Here is a 19,494-nt window from a genome sequence, read left to right as displayed (position 1 = left end):
GCTCAAATATCAGTTTACTGTCATATGAAACTCAATTATGCGTCAAAATAACAGGAAACTTAGATGCTCATGAATGATGCAAATATGTGAGGTAGCAAAAACTGAAGTAAACTGAGTTGTAGTGGGGGATTACTGCATTATAGTCTTACCCATTGAATTTATTGAATAAATAGGCAAAAGAAATGCTTTCTCAATGTTTTAATGATTATTACTGGACGTTGGAGTCCATCAAGTTTAGAGATTTTTTGGAGTAAAATTTTTATGGGGAAGATGATTTGTGTGTTGCGAGGCACTGCTTTCTTTAGAATATATGCATTGTACTGTATTTTCCGCACTATAATGTGACACCCCAAAAAAAGTTTGGCGTGATATATACAGTATTGTGAGAGGCCTGCAATTGTCAACCTGGGCAAACCTCAACCATGACAGATAGAATGTTGGGGGGAAACAGAACATCATAGTTTTGATTTTTTTTTTTTAATACATTTGCGAATCATGGTGAAAAAGTATTTGGTCAAAACCAAAAGTTCATCTCAACACTTTGTTATGTACGCTTTATTGGTAATAAGAGGTCAAATGTTATCTGTAACGCTTCACTATCTTTCCACACATCTTTGCTGGTATTTTGTCCCATTCCTCCATCTTCTCTGAGGCAGTGATGTTTTAAGGGTGTCATTGGGTGACATGGACTTACAAATCTTTCCACAGATTTTCTATGTGGTTGAGATCTGGAGACTAGCTAGGGCACTTCAGGACCTTGAAATGCTTCTTTAGAAGCTACTTTTTTGTTGCCCTGGCTGTGTCTCTGGTATCATTGTCTTGCAATGCCCTTTCTGATGGGAGAAGAGTTTAAATCAAAATCTCTTGATACATGGCCCCATTTATTCTTTACACAGATCAGTCCTCCTTGTCCCTCTGCAAAATCTTTAAGTAATCAGAATGTTTCATACTTACAACTATTGTCCAAAGCAACAACAAAAGAGGATTAGCAATTAGTGTTCGAAAGTTGCAGTCTGATCTACTGTTAAAGTTTTGCGCTTCATTTTATGTAAAGCAAAAAACAGCGTGTTAACCACAAGAGGATACAGACACTGCCCTACTTACGAACAAGATAGGTTCCGGACGATCATTACTAAGTTGAATTTCTTCGCAAGTTGCTTCAGTGCTATATTTTGTATGTTTGGGGTTTATATAGGTATGTTTAGGTAAACCTGTATTGTTTTGTACTAAAAAATAAACATTTCATAAAATAGTATGGGATATAAAGATAAAGTGAAGTATAACTTACTTTTGGAAGAGGTCCTCCTCTGTCCTAAAAAAGTGGCCCAAAAAAATGCATTCCGACCCTTCTCAACCGCATCGAGCTTTCTTATTCCACTTTTGTTTCAAAAGAAACTGCTCGCATCCTTACAATTTACACCATTCATATTGAATGGATGCACGAGATATTAAACAATAAACATTTCAAAGTTCTTAGCGCGCTGGAGGTTCAGTACACTATGTTTACACACGAACTAGGAAGTAGAAGCCTGATTTCTTCTTCGGGTGGATACTGGGTGACCCCTTACAGCGCCACCACACGCCGGTAGCGGCGGAAAGAAGCCCTACAGTACTGTCCTATACTTGGAAAAGTCAAGTCAAGTCATTTTTATTTGTATAGCCCTTAATCACAATAAGTCTAACTTAGTGCAATGTCTGGATTTTTTTCGTCATCCCCCAAAAAATTAGCGTATCTGCTGGAATCCGTAAGTCGAATGTACGTAAGTCGGAAGGCGTCAGTACTCTAAATAGTCCTTTAGGGCCGTGTACAGTATCATTTAATTGTCACCATGCAGTTCTAATTTCACTCACCGTATAGTGTGGTATACAAGGCGCACTGTGATTGTAAGGTGCCTTTCAAATTTCTGGCCAATTTGGTGTTTTAGGTACCCCTCAATTTGGGCAATATAGCAGTTTGTCTTTAGTGCACAATTCTTTAAACAGAGGTCCAAGACACAGGCATGACAATCTCTTAGATCAATCCTTATTTATATAAATATCAATATATACATTTTCATGCCTGCTAGACAAAAAACACTACTAAAGTCCTTCCTTGACCACATTGAGGTCTGCTGGCAACGGCACCAACGTTGCCCTTGGTGGCAATGATACCTCATTATTTAAATCTCTTTGGAAATGCTCGTTGGTCATGTAGATCTGAAGGGCGCCCCTCCTTACCGCCTTGTAGACCAAGTTTAGGATCTCCATGACATTGAGGACCAGGGATAAGGCAGCCATAGACTGCATAAAGACCATAAAGATGCTTTTCTCTGTCGGTTTGGACACGTAGCAGTCCACGGCATCGGGGCATGGGTAACACCGGCATTTGAAGAGCGGGTATAACCACATTCCGTAAAGGAGGTATTGCCCAGCCATGAAACCCACCTCCATGACGGAACGTGTGAGGACGTGAGCTACATAAGTATGCAACAGAGCTCCCCTGAGCGGGGCTTTGTCACGCCTCCCACGCTCCAGACGCTTTAGCTCCTGCTCCACGCGAAGCTTGGATTCCTCAGATTCAGCTTCTTCTAGCAATCTTCTGAGCAAGGTCTTCCTCAGGTGGCGAGCTTTCTCCAGAGCCCGGAGCCGGTAGAGGGCGTGGCCGGCATAGACCAGGGAGGGGGAAGCCACTGAGACCACCTGGAGAGTGATAAATTTATGGCTGTTTTTAGAGAAAGGGCTCTTTTGGCTGGGCTTGCTAAAATGTGCAGGGTCATTGGATTGTTTTTAATGATATACATTACCAAGAGTCATGAAAACGGATTCACCAAATAAGTAAATTTTTAAAATGTGTTATGCTACTGCAGGGGTGACGAACATGCGGCTCTAGAGCCGTATGCGGCTCTTGGCCAATAAGAATGCGGCTCTTTGCCTCATCATATTTTCTATATACTGTGGCTCTTTGCCTCATTTCATATTTAGTTTTTTTTGTGTGGGTGTATTGAGGTTGGGCACTTTCCTTGAAATCAACACAAGAACGATACTTGTTGCATTAAAAGGAGAGGAGTGTGTTATAGGAAATAATATGTTTTGAATTGTGTGTTTGTATGTCTGTCTGTCATGGCAGGTCAGTGCGTGGTGTGGCTCTTTGACTCTAACAGTTAAAAATGTCGGCTCTTTGTGTCAAACTTATTCGCCACCCCTGTGCTACTGTATTATAATAGTCTTTATTGTTTTAATATCCACTGAAATGAAACTTTCATATTTTTATACTAAGCGAAAAACACAGCGATGACGCCACTTGTATTAACAAAATGTCTTCAAGATAGAGAAAAAAGGAAGAGATCGAGTGAGTGTAAAAAAAAAAGATACTTGAGAGTGAAGACGAGAGAAAAATAGAAAAATACAAATATGATTGAAAGATAAGACAGAGAGTTATGAGCAGAAAGTGGGAGAGAGCTAGAAAGATAAATAGACGTGCTAAATAAAGGAGAAATAGAAAGCAAGCTAGAGAGAGAAAAGAAAAGAGAACGAGAAAGAGGGCTTGAAAGAGAACACTTCCTGAAAAAAGAGTGGTTGTTCTTCACTTTCAAAAGTTGGCTCATAAAGCCATTTTAATGGCCGGACATATAAGAGAGAGAGTGAGAAAAAAAGATCAAGAGAAAGAGCAAAAGTGAGAAATAAAGAGTATGAGAGAAAGAAAAACGGGGAGAGAGCTAGCGAGAAATGGGAAGCAAAAAGACATTAATTGAGATAGAAAAAGAGAAAGGGGGAGAGAAATAGGAAAGTGAGCTAGAGAAGAAAATACTTTTTGGGGAGCAGGCTCGCCGTTCACTTTAAAGAGTTGCCTCATAGAGCCGTTTCGTTTGCAAACGACACATGACTCACCTGTAGCACCCAAAATCGTACTGGGGAGACGGGGAAGGCCAAGTCATAGCACGCGTTTCGGCATCCGGGCTGCTGCGTGTTGCAGGCAAAGTGGTCCTGCTCGTCGGTCCAAACGTCCTCGGCGGCCACGCCCAAAACCAGCATGCGGAAAACCAGCAGAAGCGTCAACCAGATTTTGCCCAACATGGTAGAGTGCGTGTGCACCTCCTCCAGGATGCCGCTGAACGCGTTCCAGTCGTCCATCTTGCCATTGTGACTGCGCACGGATCCATCATAGAAGAAGGGATATTATGCATTGGCACTAATAAAACCTTTAGCTCTCAATGTATGGGTTTTCATCAGTGCCAAAATTCCTTGTATGTATAAAACAAAGGTCCATGACTGCCAAAATTATGCCAAGGTGTAGTTTGATGAATGAATGAAACTTGATGTCATGTAGATTCCGTTAGTGTTGCATGTCTTTGCTGTGTGCATATTTCAAGTGTCGGTGCTTGTGTTCATGTTATTTTTTGTTTCATGTGTACACATTTTGTGCGATATCCACACAAAAACGTACATTTAACATGTGTACACTTTTAATATCGAAATGTTTATGACTGTAAAATGTACTGATTATGAGTCCATCCGTCAGCATTTTTTTTCATAACGGTTGTCCTCAGAGGAGCCGTTTGGGAACCAAAATAGCTGTCTCTTTTTAGTGATCCGATCCGTAAAAGCCGGCTCTCTAAAAAGAGTCGGAATTACCATCTCTACAACTGACCATTCGCTTTTTCAGGGATAAAACTAAACTCCAGTTTACACTTGAAGAATTCGATGAACGAGCGCTACAATAATCAAACATGTATTCGCAGCCATTGTCTGTTACTTAGTCATGCCCAGAATGTTCCGTAAACTTTTAAAAAGTATGCTTATGATCTATAGCCTGTATTTTGAAAACTAACATTCCCAATATTCTGAATTAAACAAACACGGAAGAAAAAGTTAATTCACAAAACTATACAATGAAAGCTAACATCGATACCGACATGTGACATACGCACACGGCATTGACACGCAAAATTATTGACTCCCGCATGACGTCCTCAAACTGCACCGCAGCAGAATGTTGGCACAAATAAACATTATTTTATACATCAAATTTTGGCATGAGTTTAACCCCACAGTACTGTAGTACGTTATATGTGCACATAGAGAACTGCAACTAACATTGACAAGATAAATGCAATTGATCGTATGCTCAAAGCGGGTCACATGCACCGAGGAAATGTGATTTGGAACATAAACAGAATTTTGTCACTAATAAAACTACATATACAAAAGCTTTTATTTTGAAATAGTGCCTTAATCGAGCTGTCAAATATTTAAAAACAACATTTGATTAGGGTAAACTGTGTTAGTCTATCTTATCTGATCTAACCAACAACCACTTTGAAGGCTCTGATTAAGAAATCAGCCATTTGGAGTATAAAAACTAATGGGAAAGAATCATTCAAATTAGAAATCAAATTGTTTAACAAGAATGTATTATTAGTAATATAATTAAGAATGAAAATGTCATATTTCACATATTGTAACATCTTGTTAAGAAAACTATGTTCCATTGACTATCACAAAAAAAATATATATATATAGATATATATCTATATATAAGTTTGTGTGTAATAAATTCAAATGTAAATTGTGATTTACATTATATTAACTATATAAATGATTTCATTTACACACTGTAAATTTGTCACTGCCATTTACAGATGTGAAAACACATTTCCACAAATATGACTATCATTGCTTTTATTTAATATGAGAATGTAATTAAATGTGTTAATTTATGTTAATTTATCAATTTTTGTGCCATTGACTGCTAGACGGGGAAAAAATGATTACAGTTCCACTAAAAATATGCATACATCTAAAAATCTTTCATACATTTAATGAACTGATAAAATATATGATTCCATTTTCAGGATATTACATAATGTAAATCCTTGTTTGTTAATTTGACGTTTATGGACATCAAAAAATGGACTTCATTCCTAGGGTCAAAAACCGAGTTAAAAATAATGCAATAACCCTTGACGTGATCAATGATGCACTCAGTCGCTGATTACGTCTCCTAGCCATTTCAATAACAAAATAATAGGCGGTATGACATTCACACAAGAGCTACCTGTTGGACATGACTCACACCCAGACCAACTTCAAAGCATAAACCTTCCGCAACTGTCTCTCTTCCGCAACTCTCCCTCCCTTGCGACACGTCTTATTTTAAAAGTGGCCATGTGTTAACACAACAGCAACAAAAGTAACAAACATTACTCTGCCTTCCCCTTTACGAAGCCCCTAGCCTTAAGGAGTAAATAAGACCTTCTACTTGCCTCAGTATTCGCTTCAGTCTCTAGGATCGGCCCTGGGCTTGGCCAAGTCCATCTCAGGGCAAGCAAACTACCTGATATTTCGTTGATAGCTGTAGTTTCGGAACTGGCGCTTCCCCCGGCAGACTTGCCACTTCTAAAATTGAGGTGTTGACGGTTGCTATGTCAGTACCCCGCTGAGAAGCCGAAATCAGCTTCACACGCTGACCACTTGGCAGGATGAGTACCCCAGCGCCCAACTCTACCACAATATTTGCAGCTTTCAAAAAGTCTTGACCTAATATGCAAGAGTCACACATATCGTTGGAGAGGAAGAGGGACATTTGAACTGAGGTCACAGTCCTCAGTTCTGCGGGGGTCAGTCTTGAGACGGTTTCCACTGGAACATCAGGCCTCACGATAGTGGCTGAATACCCAGTGTCCACCATGGCTGTTCAGGAAACATCCCCAATCTGCAAGCGAGCAAAGACTGGAGTCCCACACATCTGTCCAGCCCACTGTTACAACGTTCTCGTTCTGGACTTGTGCGTGGGTCCCTTTTGTAGAGATTCTTCACTGGCAGGTTGCATATCAGTTATTTTGGAGGGGTCCGCATAGTCCAGTCTACACAGGCCCTTTTTCGTTTGCCTGCTGCTTCACCATCCCTGGGCAGCGGCAGGTGACCTGGTTGTCCACATCCCTAGTAGACAGCATGGCCTGCTTTAGAGTTATTCCCCTACTATTGTGCTGCACAGGTCCTGATGGCACATACAAGCTTCACCCCCTTGGTTGCATTCTCCCTCTCCATGTCTGTCGATCATGTTGCTTAAATTCACTGCGCAGCGTTTCCTTAAAATTGATCTCCCCAAAACGCCTCTGTAGCGCCCTCACCAGTGTGTAATTAACTCTCCATGATTTAATAGCAGTAGACAGGATGCAGCGTCGTCAGTCAGCAAAAGCGCCAATCGCATGTCTTTCGTTTCATTTGACGACCCTGAGGTGCCGGCCACTAATAAAAATTGCGCTCTATAAGCTTCACAACTCCTTTTACCGGGTGATTTAAGCGCTTTAACGGCAGGCCATATCTGCTCATATTCGCGCCGATCACTCCGGGCGAACGCTAAATAGTGATGTTTTTGCGACTGCATTTGGTGCCAGCACGGTGGCCTTGTGGGTAGGGCGCCTGCTCTGAGCTTGGGAGGTCGCTGGTTCAAGCCTCGGCCAAGTCATACCTTAAGATGGCGATTACAAACACAAGTACAGTACAAATTTGCTACTGTGTTGAAAGAAAACGCAAATGAGGGCTCTGCCGTATAAAGAGAAATAAAATAAAATGTTATATATATATCATATGTAAACAAGCTTGGTGGCCTTGGGGGTGGGGCGCCCGCTCTGAGACTGGGAGGTCGCTGGTTCAAGCCTCGGCCGAGTCATACCTAAGACTTACAACATTGGTACTCATTGCCTCCCTGCTCGGCATAAAGGGTTGGAATTGGGGGGTTTGGTCACCTAATGACTCCCAACACAGCAGTTGGGTCTAAAATGGCAGCGCCCTGTTTGGCTGCGGCCACATCGGCTCGCTACAGGTTTAACTGTGCGGGGCACAAGAATGACAATAAAAAGTAAATTCTATTCTATTCTAACTTGAAGCGGGCATGTCAATCTCAAACTTAGCAGATTCTTGCTTTACCGCTCGCCAAGCTCCCTCCAGTGGTAAACCGTCTGTTTCTTCGAGTGTACCAGACGAGCGGCGGCAAATCCGAAACTTCTGACACCAATGAATTTACCCTCGGCGTGATCAAAGATGCACTCGGCTGATTAAGTCTTGTCGCCAATTTCATGACTAAATATCGGGTGGTATAACATTCACACAAGAGCTACTGTTGGTCGCAACTCACACCGTTCGCATGCACACTACTTCAAAGCTTCCGGATCTGTCGTCTAACCCCTCCCTCGCGACACATCTTTTCTTCAAGGAGCCATGTGTAAACTCAAAAAACAGCAACAAAAGTAACAGACATACAATAATATAAATTAAAATGAGTTTTACACTTGTAATGCCTTGTGAATGGTGATTATAAATCCTTCACATACTTTAAAGTATCATGTTTGATAAATTAACACGTATCCTGCCATTGACGGAATGACAACTAAGAATGTCAAAAAGTAGACATCAATAACTGACGTTGACAGCTAAAGATTTGGAAAATAATCATTTTATACAGGCTTCCATTGAAGGAGTTTGCTAAATTTTCAGGATTTTTTGTTAATTCATAGTCATTGAGATCCACTTTTAATGCTTTATTTTAAAAACTTTTCCCAAAACAAGTGTAAAATACTAGTTAGTCAATCTCCCCAATTTAATTAACTAGTCAGTAAACCAATTTGCAATGCATTTACCCTGAGTGAACATGGTGTACTGTACATGTTTCACGATTTAAACAAAAGTTTGTCCTTTACCTTGCGGCGTGGACCGACTGTCGATGGTGACTTAAATCTCCGTGGGTCATTCGGTAATCTTTTCAAAATTAAAGAACAAAATTGCTGAGCATCACCGTGCTTGCAGAGTAGTTCGCATCATCTTTGGTGAGTTGAAATAATGCCAGGGGAAATGCACCAACAACATGAGCTCCAAAGGAAAATCCATGAAATGTGCATTTAGGTCACGGCTGCATAGATTGTTCGGAAGAAACACATTTTAAAACATGGCAGCAAAATGTGAGCCAGCTTCAGAAGAACGTGATCATGTATGATCGCACTTCTACACAAAAGGTATACTTACATGTAATAAACATATGGTGTTGAAAAAACGAATCTGTCCAGAGTGATCACAGGCTCATTTGTCAATAAATTATGGTACATGCAAGCCTGGTACGGTCTATAGCGCGCTTCCATGTTGATTGTATTGATTGATTGATAGCGGTTCAAAGCGCTTTGCCACTTAGACCTGTTCAAAAGAAATCCATGAGAACTACTTCATACACATGCGAAGATTACGTCAAACATTTTTTCTACTTGATTTTATTAACTGTCCTCTGTGCTCATTAACACAATAAAACGTAGCAAATCATTCAGTGATTTCCAACTGAAATTGCCAGCTGGTATCGATTTTTGACTTTAAAATATAAAATTAAATACTAATTATATTTATAGGAACCCCCAGGATACAACATCCATTTGTACTACGGTGAAATTGTAGTTTGATGGGGAGAAAAAAACCTAGGGTAGCTTGGTAAAATGTTCCAAACGCCCCAACCTCAGATAAAAACATTTAAAATGTACACATTAAACATTAGTCATAAAATAGAATATAGTACCACAAATATATGTTATACATATATAAATTAAATAACATTATAAATGAAGACAAAAAACTGTATTTACCTTTGGTGTGATGTGACTTGACCTGCTACAGTGGAATATTTTATGGATGCAGAGGGGGAGAGCAAAAAACTAAAACATTTTAAATGGTCCACTTGTAAGGATTGTCATGCCCTTACAAGAATTTGTTTCTTTTTGCCTCTTTATTCTTATTATGCCTCTCCCTTTAGCATCACTTAAAGTCTTGGGACCATTATCTAATATCTACACTATTGCACCAACTCAAAAAGTCTTTACAAAACATACTAAATTCTCAACTGAACGTACAGAGAGAAAGGCATTGTGGGAGGTATTTCAGCCAATAGCAGAATTGATGAATATTGAAAATTATATTTCAGTGTGGATAAAGACAATATTGTACCAATTAAAGTATTCATAACAGTCATTATTTTTAATACAAAAATGAACATTGCTTGATTCTTTTATTCCAATTTTAATAGAAAATTCGTATTTTGTAATTCGCTATAAACTGGTGCAGTAAACTACTAAAGATTATGAGCATTTAGTAGCTCGGCAAAAGCATAGCATCTTCTTTATGAAGCTGTGACTCAAACCAATAGCCCACAAGCATCTTACATGACGTCGACCAATAGCACATAAGCATCTTACATGACGTCAACAAATAGCAGACAGGCATGAGGCAAATTTCGAATTTTGTGTTTTTGAGAGCGACAAAGACTTAAATGTTGATGACGTATGCTGGGGAAAATGACATAATAAAGGGGCGTAGGGTCTATATCCACATCTTAAAGTGAAAATATTCTAAGTTAGTGTCGCTGTAACCCCGGCGTCACCTCTACATGCACTAGTCCTTGAATAGAGTAAATATAACTACACAGAGAGGTTAGAAATACACTTTTTTAATAATAAACACAATCTATCAAACAATAAAACACAAGATGTAAACCATGAAAAGAACCTCAAGGCACATAACGTAAAACAAAGTCAATTAAGAAACAGTTCACATCTTTACAAAGACGGCGCAGGTGAGATAAAAATATTGAAAACGACGGCAAAGATGAAGAAGGCGAGGTATCCGACGATGCACATCCAGAAGCGAGGGTCCTTCAACAGCTTTTTGTTATAGTCGCTAAAGAAGACGTAGCCCACCGTCATGCCCGCTACGATTCCCCCGAAATGAGCCACAAAAGACACCTGGCCGTCACAGGAAATTACAAATTAATCTTTCCTAACACGCCTTTACTATTTGGTGAGCTAATATACGAATCGGTCATTTACTTTATGGTGGTCTCTGACTGAAGTATTGAAGTAAACTATTAATTTGACAGCTATCTGGCTAGCCGTTTTTTCATTTGTGTTTATTACTGCATTAGCTACTATATGTATTAACATACATCTTGTAACAAGGATACTGCTGGATGTGTGAATTTCCCAACGGGGATGAATAAAGTATCTATCTATCTATCAAAGTTGCCAGTTAAAAATAAACAAGTGAGATCATATTAATGAACTATAGCGTGAGCTTGTCAGACTGCTGTCTTAAAGCCGATATCCCGGTAGCTACCTGGGGAGCTAGTCAGTAGTCAAGTTAGAAGGCACACAGTCAACTGCTTAACTAGTTTCTCACTCAGCAACCTCCTGAAATTGCTGTGGGCTGAATTTTTTTCAAAGTTGGCTACAACTAAAATTTTGAGTTTGTGTCTTTTATTTCTCATAAGATAATTGCTCATATTTGGTAAAGCAAGCTGGCTACATGTTGTGATTAAAGTTAATAGGTCAGTAGAGGTATTTGACAAGTTATATTTCATTAATTTAACTCCAGGCCAACAAACTAAAGGTTTATTTTGGGGTTCTGTGTAAGCTTTTAATTTCCATAGTAAGCTTGTTAGTTACCAAGGTGCACTATTATTAAAAAAAAACTAGTTTCTGGTGTTTAACTACACAGCGAGATTAAAAATACACTTTTTAATGATTAAGACAATCTATCAAATCACAAGAAAACACAACATGTAAACCATTCAAAAGAACCTCAAGGCACTTCATGTAAAACAAAGTCGATTTAGAAACAATTCACAGCTGTAGTAAAACGACGCAGGAGAGATCAAAACTAGTTTCTGGTGTTTAACTAATTTCTTACCAACCATACTCCTAAAAACACGACATTGGTAGTGGAACTAGCTCCTAGTTTTAGATCAGGTCTAGTTTGTTTGTGAATTAGCTACTTATTTCTCCTGGTAAGCAAGCTAGCTTGTGGTTATTAATAGTAGTTTAGTTTTTTGACTTGTTAGATTTCAGCAACTTAACTCCTGGGGCCAACAAATATTTGTTTTTATAAACATCTGTTACTGTTGTTATCTGTAAGGCTAATTACTTGCATGGTAAACTAGTTAGTAACTAATCAAACAGATTTGATTTTACATAATTAACTCATTTCTCTTTAGCAAGCTAACACAATTTATATGGGCTTATTTGGATATACAGCAAGCAACAGGTTAACATTTGGATTGTGTCTAGTCATAAAGAAACTAAGGTGATTTATTATGCAAACTTTTTATCTATAGTAGATAGTAGGACGGTATAGTTACTAGGTATGTTACATTCTTTTTAACACGTTTATAGTTTGTTAAAGTTTCTTGTTTATTTCTGTGTGTGTTTTAGGCCTCAGAGGCCAACAACACTTTGAAAACAGGGAGTCATCAACCTAGCCGAGAAAATCATTGGATACTCACTGCTCAGTCTGGAACTTATGATGCACTTACCAACCTAGGCCTTGTAAATATTCCTTTTCATCTTATTTTTTCCTTTCATTTTTTTTTTTATGTTTATCTGGAGTCCCACTTCTTATCTCATGATTGTAATCAACGACAATAAGAACACATCTAAATCCAAGTAACATAAAAATGTATTCAACAGTATTGATAAAAAAGAGGTTATAAAAAGCATGATTCAAGTCGTAACATGATCAGCTGATGTACTCTTAACAGAGAGCTTGAGTAAGAAAGCATTTCAGCCATTTTGTGGTGAGGTTATGTTGCACCCTGGAGGCGACAGACTCTGATTTTGAAAAACATGACAAGCCAATGCACGTACCTTCATACTGCCCTCGTCGCCTGCAAATCTTCTGTAGAAGGCAAAGCCGAAATCAACGCCCACTGCCACAAACAAAATAGATTTTAGCAGAACTGGATAGAAAAAAATTGAAATAAGATGACGGTTTACCAATAACCACGATGACAAGGATGCGAAACACGCCGAGTAGTGGGATCATCTCTCGGAAATTCTGCAAGATAACAATGTATTATCATAAAATGTGCACTCTTATTATTGGTTATAACACATTTTTACAGTTTTATTCCTCAAAATAAAGATTTCAGAAGCTCACCACCACGGCGTTCATGAAGTAACCTCCAATGAGGGCGTAGACCCCTCCTGAAGCCCCCACTAAGGCGCTGAGCGGATCAAAGATGGAGCTTGCCAGCGAACCTGAGCGTAAAAGACGTCCAAACTCAATTTTTCAATGTATATGCAAATGTGTGAAATATTAAAGATTAAAACAGTTTTATGCCGTCGTGTTGATAGTTCCTCACCCGCCAAGACTCCAGCAAAGTAAACCATTCCCACTTCAAATCCTTTGTGGACCAACTCCAAGGGGATCCCTAGCAGCAGCTGCATGAAAAGGTTCCCCAGGATGTGCTCCACCCTTGAAGGAATCCAAAAACCGTTAGTTATTTGTACTGAAGTTCTTTGTAGGTTGTCTATGAGGCTGCAGATTTCCTTTAAATCGTTCAGTTTTATTTTTGTAGATTTTTTAGATTGTCAACAGTCAGTTGTTGTAGAGGACTCTTTTCACATTGTACTTCTTTTGAATAAGAGACTGACTTCAAAGTTTAAGCAGCTTGTTTTGAGGTCAAAACCACACCTGTTGTTTAGTTTTCTCTTTCCCACGCACTCACCCGGCATGGACAAACATGTAGGAGAGAAAGCGCCAGGCTTCCTGCCTATACTCTGGCCGGTATGTCAGCCGACTGTTCCAGATGCCTTCCTCCAGAGTCACCCACTGTTTCTGAGGCTTCCACACGGCGTAGTAAATGAACATGGACAACTGGGAAGAAAAGATACATATATATTTGGAGCTATTTGACACCATTTAGAGTGGGATGAAGAGTGGGCAGAGCATTAAACACAAATACTGCCATACTTCATGGTTAACATCTGCAGGAGTCATCACAAATCCAGATTGTTTATTGAGATACCGTGCTTAGGCGGATATTAAACATCTTGCAGGCATTTAGGTTTTCAGTAGAAACAAATTAATGATTGGTACATTCTGGGGCTGCAACAACAAATGGATAAAATGGTTAAAGTCAAATAAAATAGATTATTACTTGTAAAAGCATTGAAATGTGTTTCCTCATTGATTCGTTGGGTTGCGCAATTTATGAGACCCTAAGCACGTTAAATCCATGCAAAAAAGTGCATTGCATTTCATTATCTTATGGGGTTGTAGTACCACTTTGGTCCGGCAGAGGACACCCTGAGACAGAAGTATTTTATTAAATGAAATTAAATGAAATGATCTGCATTTATATAGCGCTTTTCAAGTCAAGACTTCCCAAAGCGCTTTACAGTGTGCTTCACATTTCCCAATAGCAGCCATGCAAGGCGCCAACATGCTTATTGGAGGCATTAGGGGTTCAGTGTCTTACCCAAGGACATTTTGACATGTAACACGGAGGAGCCGGGATTCGAACTGCGATCTCTTGATCCCAAGACGAGCGCTCTACCTCCTGAGCCACTGCCGCCCGTTTAATCTTTATGATTGAACATATCATCATTACAAACAAATTGGCATGAGTCTACCACTACAAAAGTAATTTTTAAGGGAACAGAAAGTGCTGCCGCAATACGGAGACAAAAATCAGAAAATACATTAAGAAAGAAAATGACGTTTAACTCAACACAAGGGGCTGATTCTTAAGCACCTTATATATTATTGAACATTGCAATTCTTTATCATAATTAAAGATTTAACAAAAAAAAAATTGAAAATCAGTGAAAACAATTTTGAAAAGTGCATTTTCTTATTTTCTTGGGTGGATAAAATTTTGCTTCACAAAATCAAATGTATTACTCTTTCTTCGTTTTTGCCTTGTATTATGAATCCATCTTGCATATTTGCAGGTGTATAGCATAGATTTGTATGTGTTTTTTTTGTTATATCACAAACACCTTTTTATTGTTTTTCATCACAGAATATTCTGTTGTTTTGTTAATAATCCATCCAAAACTTCAATACATGAATAGACGAGGAAATTAAAAATGTGTATTTTAAAAATCCAATGCATCAATTATTGAAAAAATAATCAACTACCAGTAATTTGTCGATTACTAAAATACAGTGGAACCTCGGTTTTCGAACGCCTCTCAGTTCGAACAAATCTGAGTCCGACCAAAAATTTAGAGAAATTCTTGCTTCGCTGTTCGGTGAAAAACCGGAGTTCGAACGCCGGTAATGCGTGAGTGCGTACGCTAGTGTGTGATGCTGAGAGGCGTACGGGTGTAGATTGCTCTTTTCGTGACCAATTGTTATCGCGTGCGGACGTGCTTCGTTTTGCTTTCGCTTTTAATATGGGTGTACGAAGTGTTTTAGCCCCTAATTATGCCTCCGAAGAAAGTCAGTGCAAGCGGCAAAGTTGCTACGGGTGAAAAAAGAAAAGTAGTACGTACAACTATTGCATTTAAGAAAGAAATAATAGCAAAATATGAAGGAGGTGTGCGAGTGTCTGATCTTGCTAGGGAATAACCCACTGTCCACCTGCGCCTTCTGCTCACCACCACAAAGGTAAGAAATCATATTCATAATTCTTTTCTTTATCCTTTTTTTTATTTTTACACGTTCATGTCAGCGTAATCTTTCGTACGGAAGATTATGATAATGCGAACATACGACTAACCTGGGTTAGCATTATGTTTACGTTGAACATTCAGGTAAACATTCAGGGTGTTGGAACGGAGCCCAACATTGAGGGTGTTGGAACGGAGCCCCCTTTCCAATGAACCGCTCACCACTTGTTGTGGAGACCCGGGTGCCAAATGACTTGTAAACGACCTGATTTTTTTTATTTTTACATGTTCATGTTAGCGTAATCTTTCGTACAGAAGATTATGATAACGCGGACGTACGATTAGCTTTATGTTTACGTTAAACATTCAAGGTAAACATTCAGGGTGTTGGAACGGATTAAAACGATTTACATTATTTTTAATGGGAAAAATAATTTCGGTGATCGAACAAATCGGTTTTCAAACAGGGTTCTGGAACGGATTATGGTCGAGAACCAAGGTTCCACTGTAATGGTAAATTCCAGCCCTAGTGCATTATTTTGTCACCTTCCCATTAAGGTACCGATTACGACAAAAGATGGATGAGACATTTTCGCAGTTCGGTGAAGGGTGGGCAAATTGCTGTCTATAAATTTTGTGTATATAAAATTTATTTTTCCTTTTTTTTAATTACATTTCGTAATAGCACTGGTAATTGCCATTTACACTATAATTTAGCTTTATATATCTATTGTCACTAAAAACACATTTTAAAAATTGTAAATAAAACATTTTTAAAAAACAAATACTGTAGCAATTTTTGTGGGGACAGTGTGGAAGACATTTTTTTGTTCTTGTCTATAGCTTACAGTGTAGAAAAATGAAATCTATATATATGCAAATCTGTCTTGGAAAATTAGACTGTGATAGTTTTTTATTTTCTGTAATGGAGTACAAAAAACTCATTTTCTAGATGCATTAAAAATCCACTAATCCTGTGCCGTATAAGTATTTGCCCCCTTCCTGATTTCTGTGTTTTTTGCTATTCATCAATCACAAAAGGTCACAGGTCTTCCAATCAATTTTAATGTCACACAGAAACAACACAAGGAAATACATAATGTAGTTTTGTAATTTTGATTCCATTACGTAAGGCAAAAGAAATAGGCCTATGTGGCCCTATGTGAAAAAGTAATTGCTTTTATTTTACTTTTATAATGGGTGTTAGGGCCACAGAGCACATTAGGCTTGAGGGGCTTGTGTAGGGGTGTAGAGCATTATTGCTTGTGCTCAAGGTTTTCTTTAATTTTAGGATAAAAATGGTGGGAGTGAGAAAATGACAGTTGCAAATACAATTCAAATGCTCACCCAAAACCCCCAAAAAGATGAAAAAAGAAGAGCTTAATCAAGCAAAACACTGGCCAAAAATGGCATCCATTGGAGAGTTCCCCAGCGAAAACTACAGCAGTCACAAAATAACACAAAGAGTCAAATGGCCAACCCTTTTATCCTAAATTTCCTCTTCAGTGCAATTGAAGTGGGGCATTTTGGCAACAACACCACGGGAGGTTCCAGTCCTCCAAGTAAGCTCATATGATGAATCACAAGCCACAAAAACAGGAAGGAAGTGACGCTATGAACCTTAAAAACTGTGTCTGCAAATTTCTTACCTCAGCCACGCTGATGGCGATGATAAAGATCGGTGGCGGGCAGCAGTTAGCCCTCTGTAGGTAGGTGCTGCGGGAATCTTCCGGAAGCATCCACCTGGAGACGCTCTCCTGAAACTTTTCGCAGCATCCCAGCTTGGGCCTCCCGTCAGGGGCATCTTCTTCAAGTTGGCGGTCCCGCTTTTCCTTTTCTTGCTCGACGCGCAACGGCTCCTGCTGCTCCACGTCGGCCATTGCGGCTGCGTGCTGCGGTGGTGGCAAAACACATTGGATTTGCGGCCTCAGAATTATCACTTGGGGTTTTTTTTTTACCAAAATGACTAGTTTTAAGGCTTCGAATTTTTTAGAGAATGAAAATAAAAATGCAGTTTTTTGTATAGAAAACAATCTTAATTAGGAATGCACAATTAGTCAACCGATAACGGCAAAAATATTAATATTAAGAAGTAGTCCCACAACTTGGTCATGTTTGCTCTAGCTCTTCGTTATAAGCACGGGGCACTGGAGAAATGGCCTTTCACCAGTGGCATGGCTCAGGATGTGTGCTGCACTGTTTATTTTTGGACTTTGAGTGAGAAGAGTGAGTTTTGTATTTGTTTTGCTGCTGTTCGGCTGTGCTTGTTGATAAAGATTGACAGCTGCCCTGCAAAGTCTGAAAACAAGTGTCTTATTTACAACACAGTGAGTTACTTTTCTTTAGTAGACATGTGTATAAACGGTAGTGTACACATTTCAATGTTTGGTACTGGCAACTTTGCTGCGTGTGGGTCTTTGTGGTAAACCTCCACTGCCATAGTCAGCATAATGTTTTATTTGCTCAATACAGTATCTCCTTTATGCATCAACATTCACATGTCTATTTTACTTGTCATTTCGGGGCACTTGTAAAGTGTTTAAAAGAGATATATTTTCACATGGTTTGGTTTAAGATCAGGTAATTGTGTCATTGTAATCCTGTGCAGTCCTTTGAGACATTTTTGTGCTATATAAATAAATGTGACTTGACTTGACAACGAACAAACTAATAATTATATTTATATGCATTTTCTGTGACATAAATATGTCAGTATTATGGCGCTTAACAATATCTAGTTTTTATTGTTTATAAATTTGTCACGTATTGGTCGATTGATTAAGTCTAGCTCTAGTCTCGAACATTGCATTTAGAAAGCATGATTTCTGAAGCTTTAAAATGTTATTGTAAACAATCAAGACACTGATTAAAACATTTGGTTTTCATTAGTTGTTTTACTACATTTAAGTGCAGCTTATGTAAATGTTTATCAAAAACACACTGAAACCGTCTTTAGTATGAGGGTTTAGTTACAAATTTTACCTTTATTAGGCGAAGCCCGTAAAGCGGAAACCATATAATTGTTTTTATAATTAGTATAAGTTTTATACTCTTTATACTTGACTTGACTTGACTTACTCTATTGTATACTGAAACCAAATAGACCTTTTTTGCAAGCTCAAACATTCAACATTTTTTGTAATTCAACAATTCCCGAAACACTCAAATAATAATTGTAATCATCAATGTGACCTGTTAAGCCAATCAAAATGCAGAACACGATCCACGATGCAAATCAGTGAAGAAGCAAGACCGTGAAAAAAGAACCGCGTTATAACGACGATTCACTGTAAAATAAACAGAAGAGGGTGGGAGATGTAACTAAAGAATATGATGTGTCATAAGTTAATGTAATTCCCCTAAAAACACAAATATAGTGTTATATATTGGATTTGAAAACATACGAAGATTTTTATAATAAAAAGTTTACAAAGAATTTCAATTTGAATTTGGTGTATTTCACCACAACAAAACTGTCTACTGTATTTACAAGGTAATCATTTTCAAATCTACAAAATCGCCTAAAAACACGAACAGGAAGAATTTTGAAACAAAAAGTATTACCTCAGTTTGTGATTAAATAAATGACAGCACAAGTCGTCTTTTGTGTAAGGTTATATTCTTTCGTCTTCCTCCGTTGTCAACTGGTGGCGTTTTGAAAACTGAAGCGGTGGGAAGAGGAGGAAAAACGTCTCAAGAAGATAATTATAGTCCCCCGAGATTTTTTTCCCTTTTCCTTCCTCTGAGCAACTAAACAAACAACTTGTACGTAATACGGAATATTTTAGCGAGTTCCGCGAGAAAGGCGGCTAGCGTATGTTAGCGTGTGCTAGCTACCTGTCTCTACTTACCTGTTAGCTCCTGCGTCGCCCCCCACCTTCGGTGCCACGCCCGGAAGCTGTGGAGCAACGAGGTATGCTCGTTTTGCATACCTTCTGAGCCCCAACGTGAACACATAAAATGAAAAACCAGAGCAGGAAATTATCGGGCCAAACAGGTCATGTGAATCTAATGCGATCATTTTCTGGATGCCGCACACGGAACAAGAGAAAATGGAATGCGTGTTGTTGCAGTAGTCTACCACTTAGAG

At 38.8% G+C, this 19,494-nt stretch overlaps 2 protein-coding genes across 5 annotated transcripts; both read right to left on the bottom strand.

Annotated features, from left to right (window-relative positions):
- Positions 1-611: 611 nt before the first annotated feature.
- On the bottom strand, positions 612-10,512 carry gja9a (gap junction protein alpha 9a). Of its 2 annotated transcripts, XM_088327048.1 has the most exons (4): positions 9,001-10,512; positions 8,679-8,887; positions 3,868-4,123; positions 612-2,679 (listed from the first exon to the last, which is right to left on the bottom strand). In XM_088327048.1, the coding sequence occupies exons 2-4, from the start codon at positions 8,726-8,728 to the stop codon at positions 2,080-2,082; spliced, it is 906 nt and encodes a 301-aa protein (XP_088183174.1). In that variant the 5' UTR covers positions 8,729-8,887; positions 9,001-10,512; the 3' UTR covers positions 612-2,079. The 2 variants fall into 2 exon arrangements, with proteins under 2 accessions (XP_088183174.1, XP_088183175.1); XM_088327049.1 differs by lacking the exons at positions 8,679-8,887; positions 9,001-10,512 and adding an exon at positions 6,243-7,324.
- Positions 10,513-10,527: 15 nt separating this feature from the next.
- Positions 10,528-19,433, bottom strand: rhbdl2 (rhomboid, veinlet-like 2 (Drosophila)). 3 transcript variants are annotated; one of them, XM_088327046.1, is made up of 8 exons: positions 19,256-19,433; positions 17,054-17,296; positions 13,514-13,662; positions 13,148-13,260; positions 12,943-13,043; positions 12,780-12,840; positions 12,651-12,712; positions 10,528-10,754 (listed from the first exon to the last, which is right to left on the bottom strand). In XM_088327046.1, the coding sequence occupies exons 2-8, from the start codon at positions 17,282-17,284 to the stop codon at positions 10,569-10,571; spliced, it is 903 nt and encodes a 300-aa protein (XP_088183172.1). In that variant the 5' UTR covers positions 17,285-17,296; positions 19,256-19,433; the 3' UTR covers positions 10,528-10,568. The 3 variants fall into 3 exon arrangements, with proteins under 3 accessions (XP_088183172.1, XP_088183171.1, XP_088183173.1); XM_088327045.1 differs by lacking the exon at positions 19,256-19,433 and adding an exon at positions 18,969-19,244; XM_088327047.1 differs by lacking the exon at positions 19,256-19,433 and adding an exon at positions 18,597-18,845.
- Positions 19,434-19,494: the final 61 nt, after the last annotated feature.

Source organism: Urocampus carinirostris, chromosome 2 (assembly GCF_059441175.1).
Source record: "Urocampus carinirostris isolate Australia breed hairy pipefish chromosome 2, RoL_Ucar_1.0, whole genome shotgun sequence".
In the NCBI taxonomy this organism is placed as follows: Eukaryota; Metazoa; Chordata; class Actinopteri; order Syngnathiformes; family Syngnathidae; genus Urocampus; species Urocampus carinirostris.
Note: the sequence above shows the minus strand (reverse complement) of the source record. Positions and strands in the feature narration are given on the sequence as shown.